Raw genomic sequence first — 25,000 nt, forward strand, 5'->3', positions numbered from 1 at the left:
TCCCATTGATGGGAAACCTGGATCCATTTGTTACAATCCAGGGCTGTATATTCCAAATGATCAGGTTTTACCTTTCCAACTCAAACAGGTGATCAACCAGGCAATCACCTGATTGAGCTCGACAGGTAAAACCAGATCTTTTGAAATAGGTATATGGCCATGAGTGCATCTTAATATGTGACCTTGCCTCCTCCACTTGCGCTTGTCTCCTCGCCCCGCCTCCTGGCCCCTCCTCCGTGGAGAAAACGATAAAGTTTCCCAGCTGTCAGCCTAGCCACAACAACTTTTGAGGGACTGTTTTTCATTCACCATAACAATTGCAAACGAGAAAAAGACTCTACAATTGAGCTTTTTGCAAGATATTGAAATATAATGCTGTTGTCAGTGATGTCATCATGACGAGAAGCGAGTGGAGGAGGCAAGGTCCCATATTAAGATGCACTCTCTGTGTCGTGTAACAACAGAATCCTGGTGGCTCTTCACTCATCATTGCCATATGACCTAGCCTGCTTATCATCGACTTTCAAATCTCTTTGAGAATTGGTCTGACCAAGAGCATAACAATTAACGTTTCCCACAAAACAATAGAACCTTAAACAAATAGAAAAGGAGGTCAATCCAGTAGAGCAGTGTTTCCGAACCAGGGGTACATGTACCACTAGGGGTACGCAAGCACATTGCAGGGGGTACTTGGAAAAATATAATTTTAACAAATACATGGAGCTTAGTTAAATTGGGATAGAGAAAGTGATATAAAACTTGACTTAGGGGGTACTCATGGCACAACGAAAATGCTTAGGGGGTACACAGGACAAAAAAGGTTGGGAAACACTGCAGTAGAGACACATAGTCATAGGAATCAGTTTCACAAAGACAGCTTTCACAATCTTACTTACTATCTTTGCTATACCCAAGCTTTCTGCAAACATTAAATGACGTGTCCATAGTTTAGATTATGATGTCAGGCCATTCTACGACCACTAAGCACACAAGGAGAAATGCTTAGAAAATGATGTAACTGTTTAATTCCTCATGAATCCACACGGCTGCAGAAGATACACGTGACTTTCTGCATTTGGCCTACTCAGCAGCACAGACCAGCTCTTCCGTTTAAAAGACCAATCTCAGGCCGGTGTACACATGTACGTGTACGTACAACTGCATGCCGCTGAGCTGGCGTTGACCCCACGGTGCAGAAAAGTGTGAAATGCTTTGTGATGTGGCTCCAGAGGCAATGCCACTGGCACACACTGAGTCACCCCTGTCTATCTGAACGAGGCACTGACACCATATGGTACCGAGTGAGTCATCCGAAAGTTCCTACTGTATAATACAGTATGACCTTCATTCCCAAAAATGTAAAGGGACGAGAAAAAAAAGAGAGAGAGAAAAAAAAATCAAGTTGACAATTTTCAAAATGCTGCGACTGTGGTTGAAGTTCAACCGTGCTGTTAAGGGACTGTTTCAATCAGCGTGACTCACTTTCAGGGAGTTAATTTGGGAGGGAGCAGAGTGTTTGCTCGTCTGATTAAGCATTAAACATTTAACACGTCATTATCTTCGCTGAATGATACTGCGGATCATCAGTTTCGTATTAGACGACGGGGTCTTTTCTCCAGTTAAAGTGCACTGTGCAGAACCGAGCATCTTGACGGCAATAAAAACATCACAACTGGAGAGATTTGTGACAATTGGCGTCTTCAGTTTAAACTCGGAGCCCATATTGCAGCCGTAGCCTCGGAGCACTTTGACATTTTCAGCTGCTTCGGTATGCATTCAGAATGGTGCCCCGCGCTCATCACACAAAATGGATGTCCTTGTTTGTCCTTTTTAAAACACATTCTGGGCACACAAATCAAGTCAGGTCAAAAATGCAACTGAAATGGTAATGAGAGAACAATGCCAGAGTAAAATGACGAGCCATCACAAGCCACAGCACGATACAATACACGATACATGTATACAGGAAATATGGGGGCTTAATGCTCAAAATAATGTACACTTGGTTCAAAAGCTCTGACATTATTTTTTAAAGGCTAGATTGATGAAGGAGAACTTTCAGGAGAGTGTAAATCAGAGAAAAAAGTTTTCAAAGTATTCATAAGCACATACATTTGTAAACAATACTTCTACCTACTTCACAGCAAAACAACACTCATGAATATGTAAATATGCAGATTAAAAAAAAACCCTATGCAAACAACTGCAATCAAACTGGCCACAAGTGACTTTCCGTAAACTTTTTGTGGGAGAAAACAATGGAATCATACACTGGAGAGCATTTATTCTCCTATAAATCCTTAGGAAATGACATTGTCATGAGGGCAATGACGCGTAAATCAGCAAATTCATCATGTGAAAAATAAATTCCTGAAACTCAGCAAGAGAACCGAAACACAGAGCCATACTCTTTGGGATTGAACATTCCCCTATCTGCATTTCTGTGCAATAGAGTATTGTTAGGCTTCTCTATATGCATCGTAAGCAATGCAAAGAAAGATTATTATACGCGACACAGTTAAGAGGTGGATGAAATAATGCATATTTAACATTACCAAGCACAAGACAAGTTAGCTGATTTATTACTGATATAAATTCTTTAATTTTGCATCGGCATCAGTGGTGGGCAAGTTCGTATTTGCTGCATTATTGGATTACCTTGTGGAACTTAACGCACCCTTACGGCCACAAACCGAAAGGCGCAACACCCACTTGGAATATAGCCTACAAATTAGACTTACTGTAAAGACTTTAACCATGCCCCTTCGGCATATTTGACCAGTATATCTGGTTCTCTCCAAGTAATTATCTGCTTTTTACATTCATCAGAATGGCTTTTTGATCTCTCGTTCTTTTTCCACCTCCATTCCACTCCACCCCTCCACCTCCAACCTTTCTTCTTTTCCTCTCCTCTCCTCTCCTCTCCTCTCCTCTCCTCTCCTCTCCTCTCCTCTCCACTCCTCATCTCTTTTCTACCCTCCCCTCCCCTCCCCTCCCCTCCCCTCCTCTCCTCTCCTCTCCTCTTCCCTCCTCTCTAATCCCAACACCCACTCATCCCTCTGGAAGGGGAGCTATGTGACTATGACTGTGCTCTCGTGTGACATTTAAATACAAATACAGGAGGCAAAGGAAGATATCCAATATTAAACTACTTTGTCTTTCTTCTGCTTGTGCTCTTGCACCCACTCCCTCTGTATCATACAGTAAAAAAGAAGGCACTTTTGACTTTAACTCTACAAGGAGGTGTTTACCAAACTCAATTACAACTCAACTAAAATATTGAAATTACAATACATTATTTTTTGCAGACATATTTATCCCAAGTGCATTCCAGGTGAAGAAGAACATTCAAGCATCAAGGAGCGCTCAGAGCAGACAGTAATAATAAAAGGAAATAATTTAATTTAGTAAAAGCACATAGGTATGGATGTGCTGAGTACTTAAGCACATAACATCTTGGCACTGTCACATCTACAACAATAAAAATATCTATACAGATAACTATCTAACGATTTTTAACAGCAGCTGTAAGCCTTATTTTAACGTTTTGGATTTTTTTGTCGCCGCTGGGGCCGGGGCGCCTCGCCCAGGGTGCAAGTCATTGTGCAAATCACCAGTGAAAAGAGATATCTCCATAGTTATAGTTCTCGACTGAAAATAGATATCTCCATAGTTATAGTTCTTGATTGAAAAGAGATATCTCCATAGTTATAATTCTCGACTGAAAAGAGATATCTCCATAGTTATAGCAGAGATATTCTAGACAGAGATACGTCATTTTGGTTCTTTTCCGGTATCCATTTTATGTTGGGTGAACGCCCCTTTAGGAGACCTTCGGCTAGGAGACCTTTGGTTAGGAGACCTTCTGAGTCCTGAGGTTGAGAATAAATGAAGTCCCCTTAGCGCTTTAGATGACGGTAGCGCACGTTTTGTGCAAACACCTCAAAAAGAGAAGAAGAAGGTGGGGACATCGGCCCAATTCGAAACAGGGAAGGCAGCTGTCCTTCCAGTGAGCTAACTGGACATCGAGTCATGAAGTGTGGATCGAAACGAAAAATTGCTTTATTTCCTCTCTCGGCAGTTGACTGCATTTGTGGGCGTAACGAGGATATTTCGAGGATACATCAGATGCTGACTTCGCTGCCTTGGTACCCAACATGCTGTGCGCCACCTCCCTCTCAACCGGAAACCTGAAAAACAAACATGGCTACTACCCAAGCTACTACCTTATCATACTCTTTATTCTGACACTTATGTATGTAGATATTGAAAATAGTATCTAAATATGCTGTCGCTAGATCTATTTATAGCCTATTTTACGATTCCGCCGTCTGACGATCATTCACCGTTCAAATAGCATGCGTAAGCTAAGCGCTAACGTGATGAACGTAACTCCCGCCATAGAATCGCCGTAACATCAAATGCGCAAGGCGGCGCACTCGTTAGTGCCGTTCGTAACGGCTGCCTCATCAGCTAACTTGACCTATCTGATCAGTGACATGTTTATGTAGGAGGAGAGTCATCGAGTCACTACCTCCCGTTTCGAATTGGGCCAACGTCCACTTAGGAGACCCGACTTGAGCACACGCTTTTGCATTGACTGGCCGTGTTTTGATTCCTCTTGATTAAAATTTCAAACTCTTTGGTTATAGTTCTCAACTGAAAAGAGATATCTCCATAGTTATATTTCTCAACTGAAAAGAGATATCTCCATAGTTATATTTCTCCTCATAGTTACAATTGTAGATGTGAGTGGGTCATAAGTAGTGCTGTAAACAATTATCGATTCAGCAATGCATCGTAATGCGGGTAAGTACAATTCAATAATTGATTCTGCAAGTGCACAATCGATGCAAGAAATTTCCTCAAGTTTCAATTACTTCCGTGGACATGAACGTTATGAACGTTAAATTAACATTACTTTAAATTAAAGCACTTCAAAGCATTGAAAACTGCAAGACTGATACAGAAAACATCCAATAAAATGTTCAATGTCTGACTGCTTGTATTGCCTCATGACTGATGAAAAATTTGCTTTGCTTTCAGTAGAAATGTAACGCATTGCAATGCATCGTAGAATTGGACTGAATTGTAATAAGTGTGCTGGGCTATATCAGATGAGGAGTTTCACTGAAGATGTGCGTCTGAATTATTTTAGAAGACAAAGATGAACCACCAATATCACAGGCAGCAGTTGATACCTCATTCCCCTGGGAGTACCTTGCACTTACAGATGGCTGTCCAAAAAAAGCTATTCCCTTGAGAAACACTACAACAGCTGAGAATGGTTCATTTTGTGATCTGAGATCATTAACAGCTCTCTAAATTGGTTAGACATTAAATTAGCCATTCATTTTCCATTGTTAGTACCTGTGCAAATCATCGGGTAATTGACAAGACAAATGAAAAACCACAACGGCTTCGTATCATCATCATAAGCAATGCACATTACGCCACACCACCCCTTAAAACCATGGCAACAAGTGAGCTAAAATTTCTCCCCTCTTGTCTAAATCAGTGAGATTAACTCTGGCGACGGTGTGCTTCCCTCTCTCCTGGGTTAGTAATACGCTGTCATGGAGAACACTGCCTGAGGTGCCACATCATTCTTAGTCTCAAACACTCACACTCACACACATACGCACACGCACGCACGCACACACACACACACACACACACACACACACACACACACACACACACACACAGACACAGACATACACACACACACACACACACACACACACACGCACACACACGCACGCACAGACCACAAAACAGTCCTCCAGACTTCAGCGGTAACAAAACCAACTGATGTGAAGCGTATACATGCCACGAATGATTAGACCCTCCGCTCAGGCGATACAGCGAGTGCACGAGTGAGCAAGCGTGGAGCGAGTCTAACAGCGGCCAGGGGTGCCGACGGGGGGTTGGTGGGGGGCACAAAGTGGAAAGCTGTCCCGGGCCCAGGAAGAGACATTGTCCCGGGCCCAGGGAGAGACATTTTATCTATTGGACTTGGGGGCACTTTCAGATGACTTTGTCCTGGGCCCAGCCAAAGCTGTCAGCGGCCCTGACAGCGGCAGATGATGACGGGGAGGGAGTTGGAATAACGAAAAAGAAAAGAAGAAGAAGAAGATGAAAGAGAAGCAAAAAGGAAATATAGCAGATTGCTTACAGTGGTGGAAGACATCAAATTAGCCCAATTAAAAAAATCTCAATCGCGCGACAACCCAGAGTGCCCTCATTACTCTCTTCCAGGGGAACGTCAGGCAGAGCAGAAGAGAATTCACCACTTCCTCAAACAGACAGACACCATGGTTGCCAGATGAGGCTGATGATTTCCAGCCCAAAAAATGCTCAAAACCCGCCTAGAAGCACAAAATCCCGCCCAATTCTATTGATTTCTATGGCAAAAATTGGGCGGGTTTTTCTGCTAAATGCCATTTTTACCCACATACGGACATCCTAAGCAGCCCAATTGGGCGGGAAACAGCCCAATCTGGCAACACTGACACACACCACACGCTTGTTTATTTATTCACTTACTGGGTATTTTTTTCTCCCAGGCACAATCCTCCCCAGCTGTTGGTGAAGATGGTTCTAAGAATCATTCACAATTTGACTGTTGCACTTCAAAACTACTTTAGCTTTTATTTTGGAACAGTCCTTCTCTCCACAGAGGACAAATACAGCCTCTGATATTAATGCAGTGAGAAATAGGGCTAACATTTTACAATAACATCCTATTCACAGCTTTATAAACACTTTATAAACAATGAACTAATTATCAACAAAACGTTTACACATGTTTATTAATGGGCAAGAAATACTATGCAGAGCAGACACAGCACAGTGGTCCTGAAAGTTTCTCCTCCAAAGACCAGAGGGCATGAAACCACATAAAACTCACACAGTAGAAGTTGATTCCCACTCAAACATTTGTAAATGCTTTGTTAAATGTTAATTGTTATTAAATGTTAATAAAGTGTTTTATAAAGCTGTGAATAGGACGTTATTGTAAAGGGTTACCGAAACAGGCTATCTAGTGATCATCATGCAATAGTATGATATTGTCATCGTTACCTATCCTGATTATCATCGACTTTCAAATCTCTTCGAGACTTGGTCTGCCCTAGAGTATAACAATTAACATTTCCCAAACGGCATTGTTGACCCGCCTCCCTTGGTTTGCAACTGGTTGATTGGTTCCTGATAAAGTGGGTGGAGTTCACGATTTTTCGGGAGATCAGAAACGATATTTCCATTGCTCTTGGCCTGACTAGAAGCAACGCTGAAGGTGTCGCGTCACTAGGAGGGCGTGGCCTGGCTAATCCATAGGCTTCCTCAGCTTTAAATTCCCTACATGTTGTTGTGACGCCTGGGTTTGGTCTTTTCTATAGCGAGATTACAAAGTAGGAGCAGGTTCGCACACTAAATAAGACACTACCCTTGCTGCCTTATGGTGAGATTACAAAAATGGTTTGCAGCAAATGGTGGACAAGCAAGGGGATGAACAATGACTCATTACCTACCAGCTGATTATGCGTCATGACCAAATATTAGCGATTGACGTCAAGATGTAAAAACACTTCAAAATTACAGTGCTCGTCCCTCCCACTTGTTCAGCCGGTCCAAGATCATCTTTATTTGTGCAAAAGTCCCCCGTGATCTGCGCCTCAAAATCTTGGTCGCATTTGTAACCTTTTCAGGCAAAATGACCCACATCATATTTGACATTTGACACATTGACTTTTTTGACAATTTCCTGCAGAGTGTACTTTTAAGCATTCTGGGTAAGGCATTTCTCATATTTATTTATTTATTTTGGCTTTTACATCTTTATTATTCAGACAGGATAGTGACAGAGACAGCAAATGAGTGGGGAGAGAGATGAAGAAGGATCAATGTGGGGTTAGGTGACTTGCTCAAGGGCACTTCAGCCATGGATGGAGGTGTAGGGAGAGTTCAGGGGGGATTCGAACCAACAACCCCTAGATTGAAAGACCAACTCTCTAACCACTAGGCCACGGCTGCCCACACACTAGGTCCATTACACGAGGAAGGGATATGGTCTTTGGGACTGTGGTATGTGGGGCAGCCTTAGCCTAATGGTTAAGAACATGGACTTTAGATCACTTCATGGCTGAGGTGCCCTTGAGCAAGGAACCTAACCCTCATACTGCTCCAGGTCTGTAACCAATACCCCGTAAATAACTGTAAGTCACTCTGGGAAAAAGGCCTCAGCGAAGTGTAATGTAATTTTTCTATGGCATTCTCATCAGCACAGCTTTACCTTCCTCCTTGCAGGACTCCAGATATGGTGAAGAGGCCGAAGTCAGTGATGACAATCTTGCCGTTGTCGTAGAAGACGTTTTTGGACTTCATGTCTTTGTGAATGATGCCCTTCGCATGCAGGTAGCCCATACCCTGAGAGGGAGAGCGAGAGAGAGAGAGAGAGAGAGAGAGAGAGGGAGAGGGAGAGAGAGAGAGAGAGAGAGAGAGAGAGAGAGAGAGAGAGAGAGAGAGAGAGAGAGAGAGAGAAGACACCAAATAAGCACCAATCTACAGCATTTACTCGGTCTAGAAGTAACTCATAACCCGAAAAAATCAACAACTATTTAAGATCCTACAGTATAGACCTATTGAGTTATTCTTTCTGAGAGTAAAAGCGAAAACTTATTCACGGTATTGTTTCACATTAGTTTTCTCCTTGATTGGCAAGAGACACCACGCATATAAGCATGCAGCAATCAAACATTTCCCACTTCAACAGAGTCAGTCCACCTCTGCATATTGTGACTGCATTAAGTGTTGAGTTCATGATTACAATCAATGAGTTTGTTTTAGAAATATGCATTATACACACAAACAAACACACACAAACACACACACACACACACACACACACACACGTGCAAAATGTTAACTGTAATTAGTACACAATCAATATCATTACTCAAGGAAACCGATGGCCTTGAAACAGACTGAAGTGGACTTGGAATTCAAAGTTCACTTGACATGCAACATTGCACTTAACAAACTCAACGTTCAACTCCAGGCAAGTCAATATGCGATCATTTGAATACTCTTTTATGTAAGAGCGACTGATTAAGAAATAACCAGAGCACAATCGACAGCTTTGTACTTCACCTTGACCATCTCCTGTGCAATCTGTCTGGTCTTGTTGACGTCGAGGATGACTTTGGCGTCGCGCACCACTGAGTAGAGCGTCCGGCCCTTGCACAAGCTGCAGACATAAAAACAAGACAAAAACACAGAGCACAGCCAGAGATTCTTTAAAGGGACACTGTGCAGGAAATGGTCAAAAAAGGTACTGCAACTATGCTGCTCATTGAAACTGGGTTGGCTATCACCAAATTTGATATTTACATGAACGTTTACTAAGTAATAAACAAATATTTTCTAGTATGGTCCAAGTACAGTCATTTTTGCAGCTAAAAATGGCTATTTTTGGAAATTCAAAATGGCGGACCATGGAGAAGATCCCCCTTTTCATGTATGAAAAGTGCAATTTTTCCAGTCATAATGAATGCTTAGAATTTGATGGTAGTGGTAAGTATTCATGAAAAAGGTAACATTAGTGAATGGGCAGCATGAATTCTGGAAATAAACAACTAAAAATCTCACACAGTGTCCCTTTAAGTATAGAGATATGCCATTGTAATAGGTTTCTATGGGCACCTAACATGACCAGATTCCGGTCTGCCTAAAGGAGCGTGTCATAATGCTCCTAGAATGAATAAAACAGTCCTTAGGTCTGCCTAAAGGGGGATTCCCCCCCTCCCCCTTGCAATTGTAGAACCTGGAAACAATGGGCCAATGGAACCTCTCTCTTATCTACTCTCCCTGGCACAGCGGTTTCAGGAATACGTTTTTTTTACAGCTTATTTACAGATGCTGGTCATCATGGAGACTTCTCCCTGTCGTAACTTCAACCTAAATGTTTGGTTGTGCGGTACTTGTCCATATGTCGGTGTTGAGATAAGAAACAGATGAACAGAAATAGAAAAGGAAGGAAAAGGAAAACATAGAAACAGTAGCTTCCATCACACACACATAGAAACACGTACACACAGAAACACACATGCACACACACATGCACACCGACACACACACACACACAATGACACGCGTGCACATGTGCACACACAGACACAAAGACACACACACACACACACACACACACACACACACACACACACACACACACACTCAGACACAGACACACACACACACACACACACACACACACACACACACACACACACACACGCACACGCACACGCACACAATCATTTGATTTCAGAACCATTATAGGACTTGTCCAGACACTGCTCTCCACCAAGTCTTACTTTAACATGTCACTGCACTTCAAAGGGCTGATAGTGGTCTTGATGCTCCACATGCTAATGGTTGAAATCAGCATGTAGCCAATAGAGGCCACCGATAAACTAAACTGTCAGTGTTTTCTGGCTAGCAGGGACGGATTACTGCACGGGCCTACTGGGCCCAAGCCCAGGGGCCCAAGGAGTCAAGGGGGCCTGCAGCTAAAGCCTCTACATTTGCCATTGTCATATTGCATTAAAATCACACTTCTAACAGTGCATTCTTTTGAAACTCGGTTGTCGGAAAGTACAATAGAATGGGTACTCAAATCGGGGTTCAGAAACACAAACTGGGTTTACTCCGAGATCGTTTAACATTGGTGTTTTCAGACGTGTATTGTCCCCAACCGTTGCAACAGAACGCATTTACAATGGTTGTCGGCAGAACAAACTTGTGTCTGCCAACAGCCGAGTTTCAAAAACAACAACTGTATTTTCAAATTCCCTCGGAGGACAACACCCCAAACCATCAACAACATAGACTCTCACACTTGGAACAAAAAAACCTGAATCATTTTGTAAACTAGTAGCAAATAACACCCACTGAGGGGGGCCTTTGCTGTTGTCTGGCTCAGGGGCCCGGGGGAATCATAGTCCGTCCCTGTGTTTGCTAACTGCTACTGGAGATGACGGCGGGGGCTCCGGCCTCAGCAGGGGGGTGGCGGCCAAGGCCCCCCCCCCTCCCCTCCCCCTGGCAGGCCTCGTCACGGGTGACAACGCCACAGCTGGGGGGTCGCTATCACCCGATCACCACCCACACCCCCTCCGTAGTGCTGTGGATACATATTCATGAGGCAGGTAATACATCGCCTAGAGCTACAGATACCAATGAACGCGCACACAGTCACACGCACACTCACTGTGCGTGTGGGCGTGTGTGTGTGTATTTGTATGTGTGTGTGTATGTGTGTGTGTGTGTGTGTGTGTGTGTGTGTGTTTGAGAGATTGACACACACATACTCCTTACCACCTGTGATGCACTCGTTGACATAGTGTACGTGCGTATGTGTGTGTGCCCGTGCATCTGTTTATGTGAATGCGTGAGTGTGTGTATGTGTGTGTGTGTGTGTGTGTGTGTGTGTGTGTGTGTGTGTGTGTGTGTGTGTGTGTGTGTGTGTGTGTGTGTGTGTGTGTGTGTGTGTGTGTGTGTGTGTGTGTGTGTGTGTGTGTGTTTATGTTTGTGTGTGTGTCCACGTGCTGTGTTTGAGAGGGGACACACATGCTCCATGTGCAGCCGTGACGCACTGCACTTGACTGTGGGGCTGTGATTCGATGCGGGTGGTGGGGCAAGAGGAGGATCACGAGCTGTGTAGCCGACAAGACCAGTCTTGGTGCAGCCACTCCCCCAACAGCCCCCCACCACCACCAAACCCTCCCTCACACTGCCAACCCCACCCTTCCTTACGCACACATCAACCTCACCTCCCTAGCAGCCACCCCCCCCCACGCTCCCCCAACTGCCAAGCCGACAGGGACAAGACAGTATTAATGACGAACCACCCAGACAAGATGCAGACACCCTGCTCCAATCCCCTTACCCCAGACTACATGCACCCCCCACCCCCCACCCGACAAGGACTCTGACGCAGACAAACTCCACCTCCCTGAAGCTGAACCAACAACCAAAATCTTCCGCACCCCTAACTACCTCTCACCAAACCCCCACCCTCCCCTCCCGCACCCCTCCCTCCCTCTCACCAAACCCCCACCCTCCCCTCCCGCACCCCTCCCTCCCTCTCACCAAACCCCCACCCTTCCCTCTCTCACCCCTCCCTCCCTCTCACCAAACCCCCACCCTCCCCTCTCTGATACACCCATCGGCAATCTCCACCCACTATCATTAAGCTCCTCCCACCCCCCGCTGTACTGACGCTAACAACAGCCGCCAACCCCCCCCCCAAAAAAAATCCCAAAACTCCCCATAAAGATGCTGACGCCGATCACCCCAACTCCCCACCCACCCCCACCCCTTACTCACGCCGTCAGCCATTATTAGATAGAGGAGCACAGGAGCGCAGCCTCTCCCTTTGATGTTCAAGTAAACAATATTCACAAGACAGGAAATAACTAATAATAACTAACCTCTAGTGCTACAGACCTCCTCTATTCTCTCTTTTCCTCCCTATCTCTCTCTCTCTCTGTCTCCTTTTTTCACCTGTAGCCTTTCCTTCCATGCTTCTTTACACATTCATTGCTATCAGGGCTCTAAATTAACACCAGCCAATTGGCCAAATGCTGGTGAAAAGTCAATTTGGCTTGTGGAAAAGAACAACTTACTATCCACTTTGACATCAGTGAGTGAGTGTATGTTTGCCTAGTAAAATTAACATCTACTAACCATTTTGGCTGGTGATGAAAAAGGTTAATTTAGAGGCCTGATTGCTATTATTATTCTACACCGCCATTTCAATATCTCTCTTTCTGCAAAAAATGGAAATCCCTCAAAGCCTTGGTTTTTTTTCGCTTCTTCTTTTCTTCCTTTCTCCTTTTCGCGCAGTTATGAAATTGTTGCCCCTTCACTTCACAGATCAGTGTGATGAGTGCAAACAATAATCAGTGTTTATGTTTCCTCGTCCCTACCGTAACCACACCAGGGCTCTCAGGGGAGAATCCAATTTCACTTAATTTGACCTCAATCTGGCCTATTGGTCCGGATGCTCTTGCAGGTAAATGCTCTCTAATGAATGAATACAATGTGTGTGTGTGTGTGTGTGTGTGTGTGTGTGTGTGTGTGTGTGTGTGTGTGTGTGTGTGTGTGTGTGTGTGTGTGTGTGTGTGTGTGTGTGTGTGTGTGTGTGTGTGTGTGTGTGTGTGTCTGTGTGTGCGTGTTTGAGAGGTATGATCCCCCCCACCCCACCCCAGCCACACATTCGCTCTCAGGCCAAATAAAGCACTGAACTCTCCTGAAATGCACATTTTTAGTCTGATAGTTATCAGAATGCAGGGTGGCTTTGAGGAGGACACAATCAAAATCAAATCAAATCAAAGTATATGTACATAGCACAATATCACAACTATACAGTTGACTCCAAGGGCTTTCACTCAGAGAGAGAGAGAAGAAGAAGCAAGAAGGCAGACAGGTAGAGCGTCAGAGAGAGGTGGGTGGATGATAGGGAAGAGCTTCCAAGAATCCCGTTATACTTTATTTGATGTGGCACGCAGGCAGCGCAGAAATTATGCAGAGGTGATTCAGAATGTCAGAAAACGCCTGGCACATGCAGTACATACACAATGGCGATGTTTACATGATACATTTATTTCGAATTGACTCACTATAATTCTGAATAAAGCTTAATTCCGATTTGAAAACGTCATGTAAACACCTCTTAATTCAGAATAAAAATGGAAGATCAAAGCAAAATCGATGGGAACTATTTCATTCTGAGTTATTAATTCAGAATTAAAAACACCATGTGAACGTAGTGATTGTCTGTTTCTGAAGACAAGAGCTTATTATGGCACTGTGCAAGTCGTGTGACGTGTAGGATTACGAGAGCCACACTGTGCGTCACATCTCTAGTACCCTGAATCTCTAGTACCTTGAAATAAACAGTGATATGCCTTGAGGCGTATCTTCTCTTCCCACCACTATTTCTGAATTAATGGTTGAGCTATGTCAACCAGCCCTACCTGACCAGCCCACCCAAACAAATGACTACATAATTTGATGAGTCAAGTCGTGCACTAACAACTGCAGACGAAAAAATAAAAAAACAAGCAGACCAAACAAACTGGGTAACACTTAAGAATAAAAGTCAATAAAAAACTTCAGAGACCTTCGGTAAATAATGAAATAATAGTCAACAAAAGTTAACATTTGTAAATGTTTACAAATGTTTATTCCCACTCAGCTGTGGAAACGTAGCTTGGTTCTTAGTCATTTCCAAACAGTTACAATATTTTGTTTATAATTAGTTCCTTAAAATATCTTGAAATGTTTTCAAGGGACTGCTATTCTAAAGTGTTACCACAAACGATAATCGGCTGGACCCAAGTATTGCCATCTGCTTGTATGTGTGAGGCCAGGGTAAGAGGCTGTGGCGCTTTACAGATCAAGTGGACGTGCACACACAAAAAGTATGACATCTCTTCTCTATTTTCCTTACTCTTGCTCTTGTATGCTTTCGTTTTCTTTCTCTCTTGTTCTCTCCTTCTCTCTCTCTCTCTCTCTCTCTCTCTCTCTCTCACATTCTGACTCCCTCACACAACCTTTCTTTTTTTCTCTCTTTCACTTTCTTTTTAAGCCACCTTCTCAGAAAAGCAAATAAACAATCAATGCAGTTTTTAATAAGGCTGACGCTTTCATTTCTATGCTCATTTATTTTTATGCTCACGGGCACTTCAGCCATGGATGGAGATGTAGGGAGAGGTCAGGGGGGATTCGAACCTGCAACCCCCAAATAGAAAGACCAATTCTCTAACCACTAGGCCACGGCTGCCCGGGACCTAGTAAAGAACTAATAGGGACCGACATACATTTTCTGTGAAAAGGAGATACACTTGAAATATTGCACTACAAATTGAAACTCAATTTCTTTTTTAGGTGTTGAACATTTAATGAGTCATTTCAGTTTTCTGCTTTGTCATCACGGCTAATTGCATTCTGTAAACAATGGCCTTTAGAGTGTCATTGTTTTTGTTATGTTTTTGTTTTGTTATGGGATTATGCCTTTATCTTTTAAATACATAATCTCATAGAGCTTTCTTTTCATTCTCTGTAAACATTCAGAAACTAAACAATTCAACACTTCAATTGAAGTGAACAGCTCTGGATAGTTTTAAAGCTTAGCAGTGACCGCCCACTGTGTTTTAGAGTATTACATCTTTAAGTGATAATGGAAATATGCCAGAATACATGAAAAAAGTAGAATTACCCCTTCAAAACACAGTGTCTTAGTATTGCATTGCATACAATCACTGAGCAACCACTACTTATTTCTATTCTGGTGCCACAGAATTAACGGTCATCCCATCAGTCAATCAGAAAAGAGAATTCCGTTGCACAGGCAGATAAGACATTTATAATGCATTGCATCAGCAAAGCTTGAAATAACTAATATAACAGTGGTCTTGACTGAGACAATATTTGAAAGGTTTATCCACCTTTTTTGACTTTTGCATTTTGTTATTGGAAATGACTTTCCAGAGGTCTTATCATCTTTGCGTGAATTGTTGCCATTCAAATATTTTGGGAACATACTTTTAAAACCTATTAAAAAAGCATTTTGCAATACAATGCAATGGAATGTCCAATACAAAATGTCAATTTCCCAACATTCTACAAAATGGAGATACACCGTTTTGCAAATAAACCCTTCATTTGTAGAAAAAGGAAAACAGCTAAATCCATTGTTGATAACTAACCGTGTTGTAATGTTGTTGTAATGTTGCCATGTCGCACATTATGAGAGGAATATTCTGACCTGTTTCTAGACACAATTTGTTTTGTCATTCATCTAACAAAACTAAACACATTTGACATGTCTGGGTGCTTTGAAAACTAACATGGTGCTTGCTCCTTTTTTCCCTCTCTCTTTTTCATAACTCTATCAAGGTAAACATCATTTAACCCTATAAGGACAGAGTGGGCTTTTTTATGTCTCTCATTAGCTTTCTAAAAGTCAATCCGAATGAACAGATCAGAGAAAGGGAGAGAGAGAGAGAGAGAGAGAGAGAGAGAGAGAGAGAGAGAGAAGAGAGAGAGAGAGAAAGGGAGAGAGAGAGAGAGAGAGAGAGAGAGAGAGAGAGAGAGAGAGAGAGAGAGAGAGAGAGAGAGAGAGAGAGAGAGAGAAAGGGAGAGAGAGAGAGAGAGAGAGAGAGATTCAGTTCATTACCAGGGTATCAAAGGAAGCCCTCAGCTGGCTGCATCCTAATTCATTTGTGCTGGCCCTCTTCACAGGGATGGGATTTCTTTTCAAGCAGAGTGTCCTACCTGCATAGCCAACACCATGACCTGCTTCAATCTTCACAGACCATGTAGTACACGTCTTGAGATTTGCTGCAGATCGATATAGATAACTGTGCAGATGTCAAGACTACAAGTCTTGAATTAAACAGTGATATGCCTTGAAGCGTATCTTCTCTTCCCACCACTATTTCTGAATTAATGGTTGAGCTATGTCAACCAGCCCTACCCGACCAGCCCACCCAAACAAACGACTACATAATTTGATGAGTCAAGTGGTGCACTAACAACTGCAGACGAAAAAAAAAAACAAGCAGACCAAACAAACTGGTTAACACTTTAGAATAAAAGTCAATAAAAAACTTCAGAAACATTCGGTAAATAATGAAATAATAGTCAACAAAAGTTAACATTTGTAAATGTTTACAAATGTTTATTCCCACTCAGCTGTGGAAACGTAGCTTGGTTCTTAGTCATTTCCAAACACTTACAATATTTTGTTTATAATTAGTTCCTTAAAATATCTTGAAATGTTTTCAAGGGACTGCTATTCTAAAGTGTTACCACAAACGGAAGCTATAAACATACCAAACACGACAGAAGCTGAGGATGCTAAAGCTTGAACATTTTGAAAGATGTTTCCGTGTTTATGTGAAAGCACCCCAAAGTGAACAAGGGGGATATTGTGTCGATAAAGGGCTTACCCTGGGCACAGAGTGATGGCATATGTGGACAAATGGAGCCAGACACCATTTGGGCGGTTGTTCAGACGCGACGCGTGCGAGCATGCTTGTGCCCATGCCAGGATGAGGGTGTATTTACGAGCGAGGTTTAGTGTGAGAGGGAGCCTTTGAGAAAGAGAGAGAGAGAGAGAGAGAGAGAGAGAGAGAGAGAGAGAGAGAGAGAGAGAGAGAGAGAGAGAGAGAGAGAGAGAGACAGAGAGAGAAAGAGAGAGAGAGACAGAGAGAGAGAGAGAGAGACAGAGAGAGACAGAGAGAGAGACAGAGAGAGAGAGAGAGGCCAAAAGAGAAAGAGAGATAGAGAGAGCGAGAGCGAGTAAGAGAGAGAGAGAGAGAGAGCCAAAGGGCAGAGGAGATGGGTGGGGAGTGAGACCCCCATATAGTGACCCATCTCCAACCCCATCACTCATCGGCTGGGGTCGATGGATGCTCTCAAGACCAAGAAGGAGAAGCGGATGCAGCGCAGACCAAACCGGAGGGCTGATGATGCCAAGGGGTGTCTGGTCTAGTGGTGTCTGAGTTTGAGTGGTGTCAGACTCTCTCGGCCCATGATAGACCAGGACTAGGGGGTGAGTGTCAAAAGTTGTCCGGAATGGTTACTGTCTATGGTTCTAGTCAAGAGTTCAGTTGTAGGCAATTTAACTTTTTTTTTTGAGGTTGAGGACGGTTTGGTTACTGCAGACTAAACTGGAGGGCTGATGCCAAGGGGTGTCAGGTCTGGTGGTGTCGAGTTTCGAGAGTGCCTTTGTGCCAGACTCTCTTGGCCCATAGGCCAGGTCTAGAGAGTGAGTGTTACTTTCAGCAGGAGGAGTCAAAAGTTGTCCTGAATGGTGACTGACTACAGTTCTGGGGTGGATTTCTCAAAGGGGAAGTAGCTAGTCGGTTAGCAACTTTGCAGAGTAGATACTATAAAAGTTGCTAACTCCTGTGTCTCGAATGTTAGCACACAAAGTAAATACTGCTTGGAGTAATGTGCACTCTGAAGTAGTGGTGACTTTGAAAGTGAGGCGCCTCCTATCTGTATCTCGACAGTGAAGTTGAAGTACAGCTGGAGTAGATCCATTGAGTCCAGACATCACCTCAGCCACCCCAAGTAACACACAGCTAGTCTACTTCAGAGTGTGACTCCACCCATTAGCTAAACTTGTAGTACATATTTGACCACAAATGTGTCAATATATTTTAATCCTGTGGTGCAAAAGCGATGAAAATCAATCGACATGCACACAAAGTGATGATACAGCTGCGAGAGTGTTCAGAACACAAATTCACGTCATGTCATTTGTTCGTGAAAAAAAATCGTCATATCCTTGGAATCTGATGAATCCCACACTAATAATATACTTTTAGCTGTATACCGATTGAATTGCGTCTCATTTCGATGTGTAATTTGTGAAATATTTAGATAAGAAAGTATTGGTTACTTCCGGAAATGCGCTGGCTTAGGTGTAAAGTACTTAAATTTTTTTGGCGCGAATTTCATTTCATAGCCTAGGGGTATTTACGCTTGCCTATCAATGGGAAGACACGAGCCACGGGGGTTCGAAACCAGTGTGGAGCATGTTGACAACAACTCGTGAAATCGTGTTTTGGACCCTACAGTGTAACACATTTTCCCTTGGCTGCACGTGTGTGTTGGTAATGCACAACATAAATTATCTATTTCTGCCACATATTTCCAAAATTGTGGCACTGCAACCATGTGGATTCGAACCGGTGTGGCTTCTGTTTTCCCATTGGAATGCAAGCGTGAATACCACTAGGCTATGGAATGAAATCCGCGCGAAAATTTCTTAAGAATATGACACTTTAACAGACGATTTTCTGGGAGTAACCACAACTTTATTGTCCACATATTTTACAAATTACACCTCGGAATGAAACGAAATCCAATCGGCATGCAGATAATACTGCATTATTGGTGCGGACGGTGTCAGATTGTAATGCCACGGCCGTGTTTTTTCACAAAGAAATTAGTGTGTTGTGGAGGAAACAGCGGAGTCACGGTGTCGTGACATCCAATCAAATGTGCTGGTGGTGGTTGTACACTATTGCTTTCTACTTCACGCACTGAATTTAGGAGGAAACAGCTGAATCATGACTCAGCAATCATGCTTATCTCTTGTTGCTTCTCTGGTCACGCACTGCAATGCCAAGAAAGTAAGTAGCGGTGTGGACTCAGGAAAGTAGCCGCACTACTTTTGGCTTACTGTGGGAATAGTAAGGTTTCGAGAAATGCACGGATTTCGCCTTGAAGTAAGTAGATAACTACAAAGTACATCTGTAGTTCAAAGCTAACATTGCGGAAACGCACCCCTGGTCAAGAGTTGAGTTAACTTCTTTTTTGAGGTTGAGGACATTTTGGTTTCTTGCAATAAAGTGCTTTTCAAGTCCGCCAAAACGGTGGTGTTATTGCCAGTTCTACTCAATATCAGTCAACACTGTTGTCACCTTTCACCTGGTTCCCAAATGCTCATATTTTCAACGTGAATTGGTTTCAGATCATGTGAAGGAAAGAGAGCATCCTCACGCTTCTCTCTTGACCTGAGCATGCTTTATGTCCCTCCCCCCCCCAACCAAATGTTTACATGTATAACAAATAAGTGACTAATTGCAACGACTCTTGCTCGAGACATTTTTTGATTTTATATTGTTCACAAGCAGAATTTGGTCACAACCTCAACACAGACAATATTCCACGGACCCCATGCAATCTCTGGAACAACAACCCCCCGCCCCCCGCCTGTCAGCGTCTCTCTCTATCTCTCTCTCTCTCTCTCTCTCTCTCTCTCTCTCTCTCTCTCTCTCTCAAAACCCTACATTATTTTTTTATACAAATTGGTTTTAAAAGATTCAGATCATGTTTGACAATGGGGAATTGCTCTATTTTTACCCTGAACACCTTTGACCATCTGCGCCATCTGTCTTGTAAACTATAAATATGCATTAGGAATTGTGCAAACCTAATGCACATCTCAGATTCAAAGTAACTCCTTTTCACAGCTAGTGTGATCTTTGGCTGCGTTTCCTGCCTGTTTAGAAAATCCAAGAGCTTTCAAGACATACAGCAGCGAGGTCAAGTACAGTAAACTTCTATGAGAGTAGTAATCGGTGCAGAATTTTAATTTGGTGTGTGTCTGTGTGAGGAAGAGAAAGAAAGAGGAAGAGAGAGAAGGAATGAAAAGGAGAAAACACTGCGAAAAAGAGGGAGACAGATAGAAAGTAAGGGAGATGGAGATGGAAAGGAAGAGAGTGAAAGAAAGGTATAGCGAGAAAGAAAGCGTAGCGAGATGTAGTGAGAGCTTCTTGTAATGATGGCAAGGTGCGGCTGACTTGTGTGTGTGTGTGTGTGTGTGTGTGTGTGTGCGTGCGTGCGTGCGTGTGTGTGTGTGTGTGTGTGTGTGTGTGTGTGTGCGTGCGTGCGTGCGTGCGTGCGTGCGTGCGTGCGTGCGTGCGTGCGTGTGTGTGTGTGTGTGTGTGTGCGTGCGTGTGTGTGTGAGAGAGAAAGTGGGTGAGTGAGTGCGAAAGAGATAGGGGTGGGGAGCTTCGTCATCTTTTGATGTGTGTATATGTGTGTGTGTGTGTGTGTGTGTGTGTGTGTGTGTGTGTGTGTGTGTGTGTGTGTGTGTGTGTGTGTGTGTGTGTGTGTGTGTGTGCGCATGCGTGCGTGTGTGCATGCATGTGAGAGAGCTTCATCACCTGGTGATGATGGCCAGGTGCGGCGGGCTCATGCAGGCGCCCATGAACAGCACGACGTTCTCGTGGCGCGTGTTGCGGTAGGCCATGACCTCGCGCTTGAAGGCCTTGAGCTGGCCCTCGTTGTCGCGCTCGATGTCGATGAGGCGCACGGCCACCTCGCCGTGCCAGCGGCCGCGGTACACCAGGCCGAAGCGGCCCTTGCCGATCAGCTCTCCCATCTCCAGCTGCTCCAGGGGGATGTCCCACTCCTGCAGGAATATGCTGGTCTGGCTGTGCTTGCGTGGGAAGCTGCGCGCCGACAGCAGCGACAGGTTCTCGAACTCCTCGAACTCGTCCGCCGAGTCGTCCGCTTCGTCGTTGCCCTCCTCGTTCTGAGGTGAAATAGATCGATAATTGGGAAAAGTTCAGCAAACACTGCACACTGAATATTGATCTTTTTACTTTCTTAGAGCAAATGAGTTTTTTGAACTTTTAGTATTGATCAAGTTTTCCTGCCTTACACCTGCACCTGGACTACTGATGGGTTGTGCACAAGGACTTCCATGTACTTTAAATGAGCACTTCTGCCAATTTCAATATGCTGTTGTATTGCTCACGCTACCCTTGACTTGTCAGTACACGATGATGCTGCATTTTTCGGCTCAGCCCTTTCTGAGATCTGAGCTATTCTAATGGGGGCAGCCTCTGTTTACCTTTTTAAAAAAACTTCTTAAAGGCCAACTTCCGATAAAACTCAGTTTTACTCACTCCTTTCGAAGATCGGACGGTCACCCCAAGTTAAACTTACTTGCAAGGCTCTCATAGCGGTGCGTCAACTCTCCTGGCTGTGTTTCCCGGTGTTTCCCAATTTACATAAATAATGCAGAGAAACGAGCGAATCACGAAAGCCTTTCTGTGTTTCGTCACGTCGAAAGAAGGCGTTGCCCACAAAGGTTTATATCGACCCATTTATCTAAAACATGTCGAGTAATTTTTTTCTGCTTGTTTTCAAAACAAGCAACGTCTGGTGGCCCGAAACATAGCTTAGCTTAGCTATCAGTTGGTTGCTACTCTCAGGTACACACACAGCACAAAGCCTCATACATAAAGCCTGCTCACTCCGGTTGCTCCGTGCCTGCAGCTCGCCTAGGGGTCGCTGTCGAAAGAGCACAGCCCTGAATGGAGCCTGCACGCCTCCGTTGGCGCCCCTATAGTGCAGTACCACCCGGGGAAGTGGTGACTCTGTTTCCCATTACATTCTCTCCAAGAACTGGAGGACTGAGCCAATCAGAGACGCGTTTCTTTGAGAGCAGGAGGAGTGAGCCAATCAGAGACGCATTTCCACGAGAAACACGGAACACTCTCTCGTTTCTCCACAAGCCACCTTACCAGCTTGCAAAAACGTCTTGAAACAAAGCAACCAGAACGTTTTTTAAAACAGGACCAACGCGTAACACATTCAATAACAATTGGGAACACGGCAATATTAATTAAATGACGTTGAGAGGCCATCTTTAACATAGGTCTACTCCAAATATTATCTAAAAAGGTTTCGCTGATTGCTAGTTGTCTGCTGATGTTGCATAACCTTTTGGATGTTATTGGGAATAAATCAAGATGTTTTTTGAAAATGTAAACAAACTCTGCCCCCATTACAATGACCAGGATCTCTGAATAGAGAATTGGATCCTACCATATCCACTGTAACAGTAGTGAAGGATCACTCCACAGACAGTGTTTACACAAATCAGTTCCAAGTTAGCAAGAATCTGATCCATCTTGAAAATTGAGTCAAAATCCGTTTGATAGATGTATTGTGTTAATTTTGTCTTCTTGTTGAATCTACAGTAGTCATTGGTTTTCTTTTGCTGCAGAAGGTAAATGTTTTCTTTTCCCTCATCTGACATAAGTCAAAATCTGTGAAAAATGTATGACAGGGAAAAACACAACCTCCATAGTGAATTAAAAAAAACCTTACATTACATTACATTGCATTTGGCAGGCGCTTTATAACCAAAGCGGCTTACAAACGAGGACATAATCAAATCCAACATCACTAGCAGATACAGTACAAAGTGCACAGGAATTAATTCACCTCCATGGTGAATTCATTCCATCAACAATACAATGGAGGCACAGAACATTGGAATGACGCGTTCACCAACACAGTGTGACCAAATTCATCCCTATCCAAGCTGGCACCTCACTTGACCTATGGATGGTGACTATCTGCCCAGCCTAGATGAGGTGAGCTGGGGAGACTGGAGTGTTTACCCATTATAGTTAGAGCTACACATCAGACAAACACTCAAAGGGACCCTTCATGTCTAGTACAAGTGCCATCCAATAGGACCGGCCTGGGACCAAAAAATGGCCTGGGCATCAGGCTCAATCAGTCGTCTATACCGGTGGTTCCCAACCTATGGGTCGGGACCCACCTTATGGGTCGGCAAAGATCCACAGGGGGTCGCGGAGCCCTCTTGATTTTAAGGGGTTTCATTTTATATATATATAGCCCATGTTGAATAAAAGACAAAGCATTTAACTAATAAATGCATAGAAGCAACAAATTGTAAGTGCTACATTAAACATTTATTCTATATTTGACCAAAGACGAATAGAGGAATAAAATAACTAAAATTAGTTTTCGCAGGAAACAGAGGGCATCTTGTGACTCCGTCTCGTGCGGGCGCTCGCGTGGTTGGGTCACCAAAGCTTACAATAGTAAAAACATGGGTCCCTTAAGAAAAAGGTTGGGAACCACTGGTCTACACCACTATAGATATAGATCAATGGGCTGCCCCATCTAAGTGGTGGCTGGTCTCTAAGAAGAAAAAACACAATCAACAACAAGAACAAAAGCACTGGCCGCTGAATACTGTTGGCCCACCGGGAAAATGCCCTGTATGCCAGATTACCAGTCCAGGCCTGCCATCCAACACCATTTGTTAGAATCTAGATGTTCTCTCGTCATATCACACAGGCTGAAGCCCTATGAATGGATCATTGCCAACATGTGTGAAGTTTTGAACATGAGTGTAGCATTCGAGTGTGGAAATGATCAGGGAAAAAAAAAAAAACATTGACACAAATTTACATTACAAAGGACCTCCCACATACACGTTTGTCCTTTTACCATTGAGAGTAGAATGTAACAAACAAATGTGTATAATAATGTAAATGCAGCATACGTATGTATCCTATCTCTGTGGATACAGGGAGTACTCTTCAGATTTTTCTCTGTTAAACAGAGTGCTGTCCTTCGCTTCCTTCATTCATCAACTGTTTTCTGTGGGATTCAGCTCCCAGTTATAATCTGTATTTACTAGTAGGAGATAGTGTGCGCGCGTCTCCTCCACTTCAATAGATACAGACAGTACCACAGAGGATGGAAAACTCAGTGGACTCACGCAGGGAAGGCAACCTGTAGCAACAGCTTGGGATGAGAAAAGGCATTCCTATGACATACTGTAGGTCTGCTTGGGAAATCACACCTCCTTTTCAGCATTTCAACATGGCTATTTAGAAGAGCGTGGTTTCAGTACTTTCGCACAATACACTAATGCAGTGTTTCCCAACCAGGGGTACGTGCACCACTTGGGGGTCCGTGAGCACACCTCAGGGGGAAAAATGTAACAATAACAAATATATGGAGTGTAGTCACATTGGGATAGAGGAACAGATATAGAGCATAAGTGAGGGGGGTACTCATCATATGACAAAATGGCTTAGGGCAGTGGTCTCCAATTATTTTTGCTCAAGGGCCAAATTAGGTAGCGCAAATGAGGCAGAGGGCCAAACAAATCTTTCAAATGTATGGGCACAGGCAGCACACATGAAGGTTTTCATTTGTTCCAAACTCCTGTTGGGCCAAAGGTAGGGAACACTGCGCTAATGCATGCAGTTGTTATTAGATGTACTGTAACGTTGGGTGAGTGAGAGTGAGGGAATATATTTTGCACAACAACTCAAATTCAAAACAAAAACACTCACGTCTGACGTGGGCTCCACTTCAATTTGCAGGAGAGGGTTTCCGGGGTTACTGAGAGCAGGTTGCGTAAGAGGCGGTAGGAAAGGGCAGACAGGGAAGAGAAGATTGACAGCCGGTTAGCTCTTTAGCGTTGCCCTGTAACATCTGATTCATGTCATCGTGTCACTCAGGCGAGCTTCCACGGCAGGTCATTTGAGGGGGGAAAGCTGGCTCCTTACATGTGATGATAACATGATGACATGGGTTAATACATAACCTTAACAAACACACACATGGG

The 25,000-nt window shown here is 43.7% G+C and overlaps 1 protein-coding gene across 1 annotated transcript in view; it reads right to left on the reverse strand.

Moving 5' to 3' along the window:
• ksr2 (kinase suppressor of ras 2) overlaps positions 1–25,000 on the reverse strand; it is a 131,963-nt gene that overhangs the window by 8,656 nt on the left and 98,307 nt on the right. The window contains exons 17-20 of the mRNA XM_063193940.1: positions 24,726–24,774; positions 20,754–21,124; positions 9,154–9,250; positions 8,297–8,430 (exon numbers count right to left, since the gene is read on the reverse strand). Coding sequence (XP_063050010.1) covers positions 8,297–8,430; positions 9,154–9,250; positions 20,754–21,124; positions 24,726–24,774 — 651 coding nt within the window. The remainder of the gene's footprint in view (positions 1–8,296; positions 8,431–9,153; positions 9,251–20,753; positions 21,125–24,725; positions 24,775–25,000) is intronic.

The sequence above is a fragment of the Engraulis encrasicolus genome, chromosome 3 (genome assembly GCF_034702125.1).
Source record: "Engraulis encrasicolus isolate BLACKSEA-1 chromosome 3, IST_EnEncr_1.0, whole genome shotgun sequence".
NCBI classification, from domain to species: Eukaryota; Metazoa; Chordata; class Actinopteri; order Clupeiformes; family Engraulidae; genus Engraulis; species Engraulis encrasicolus.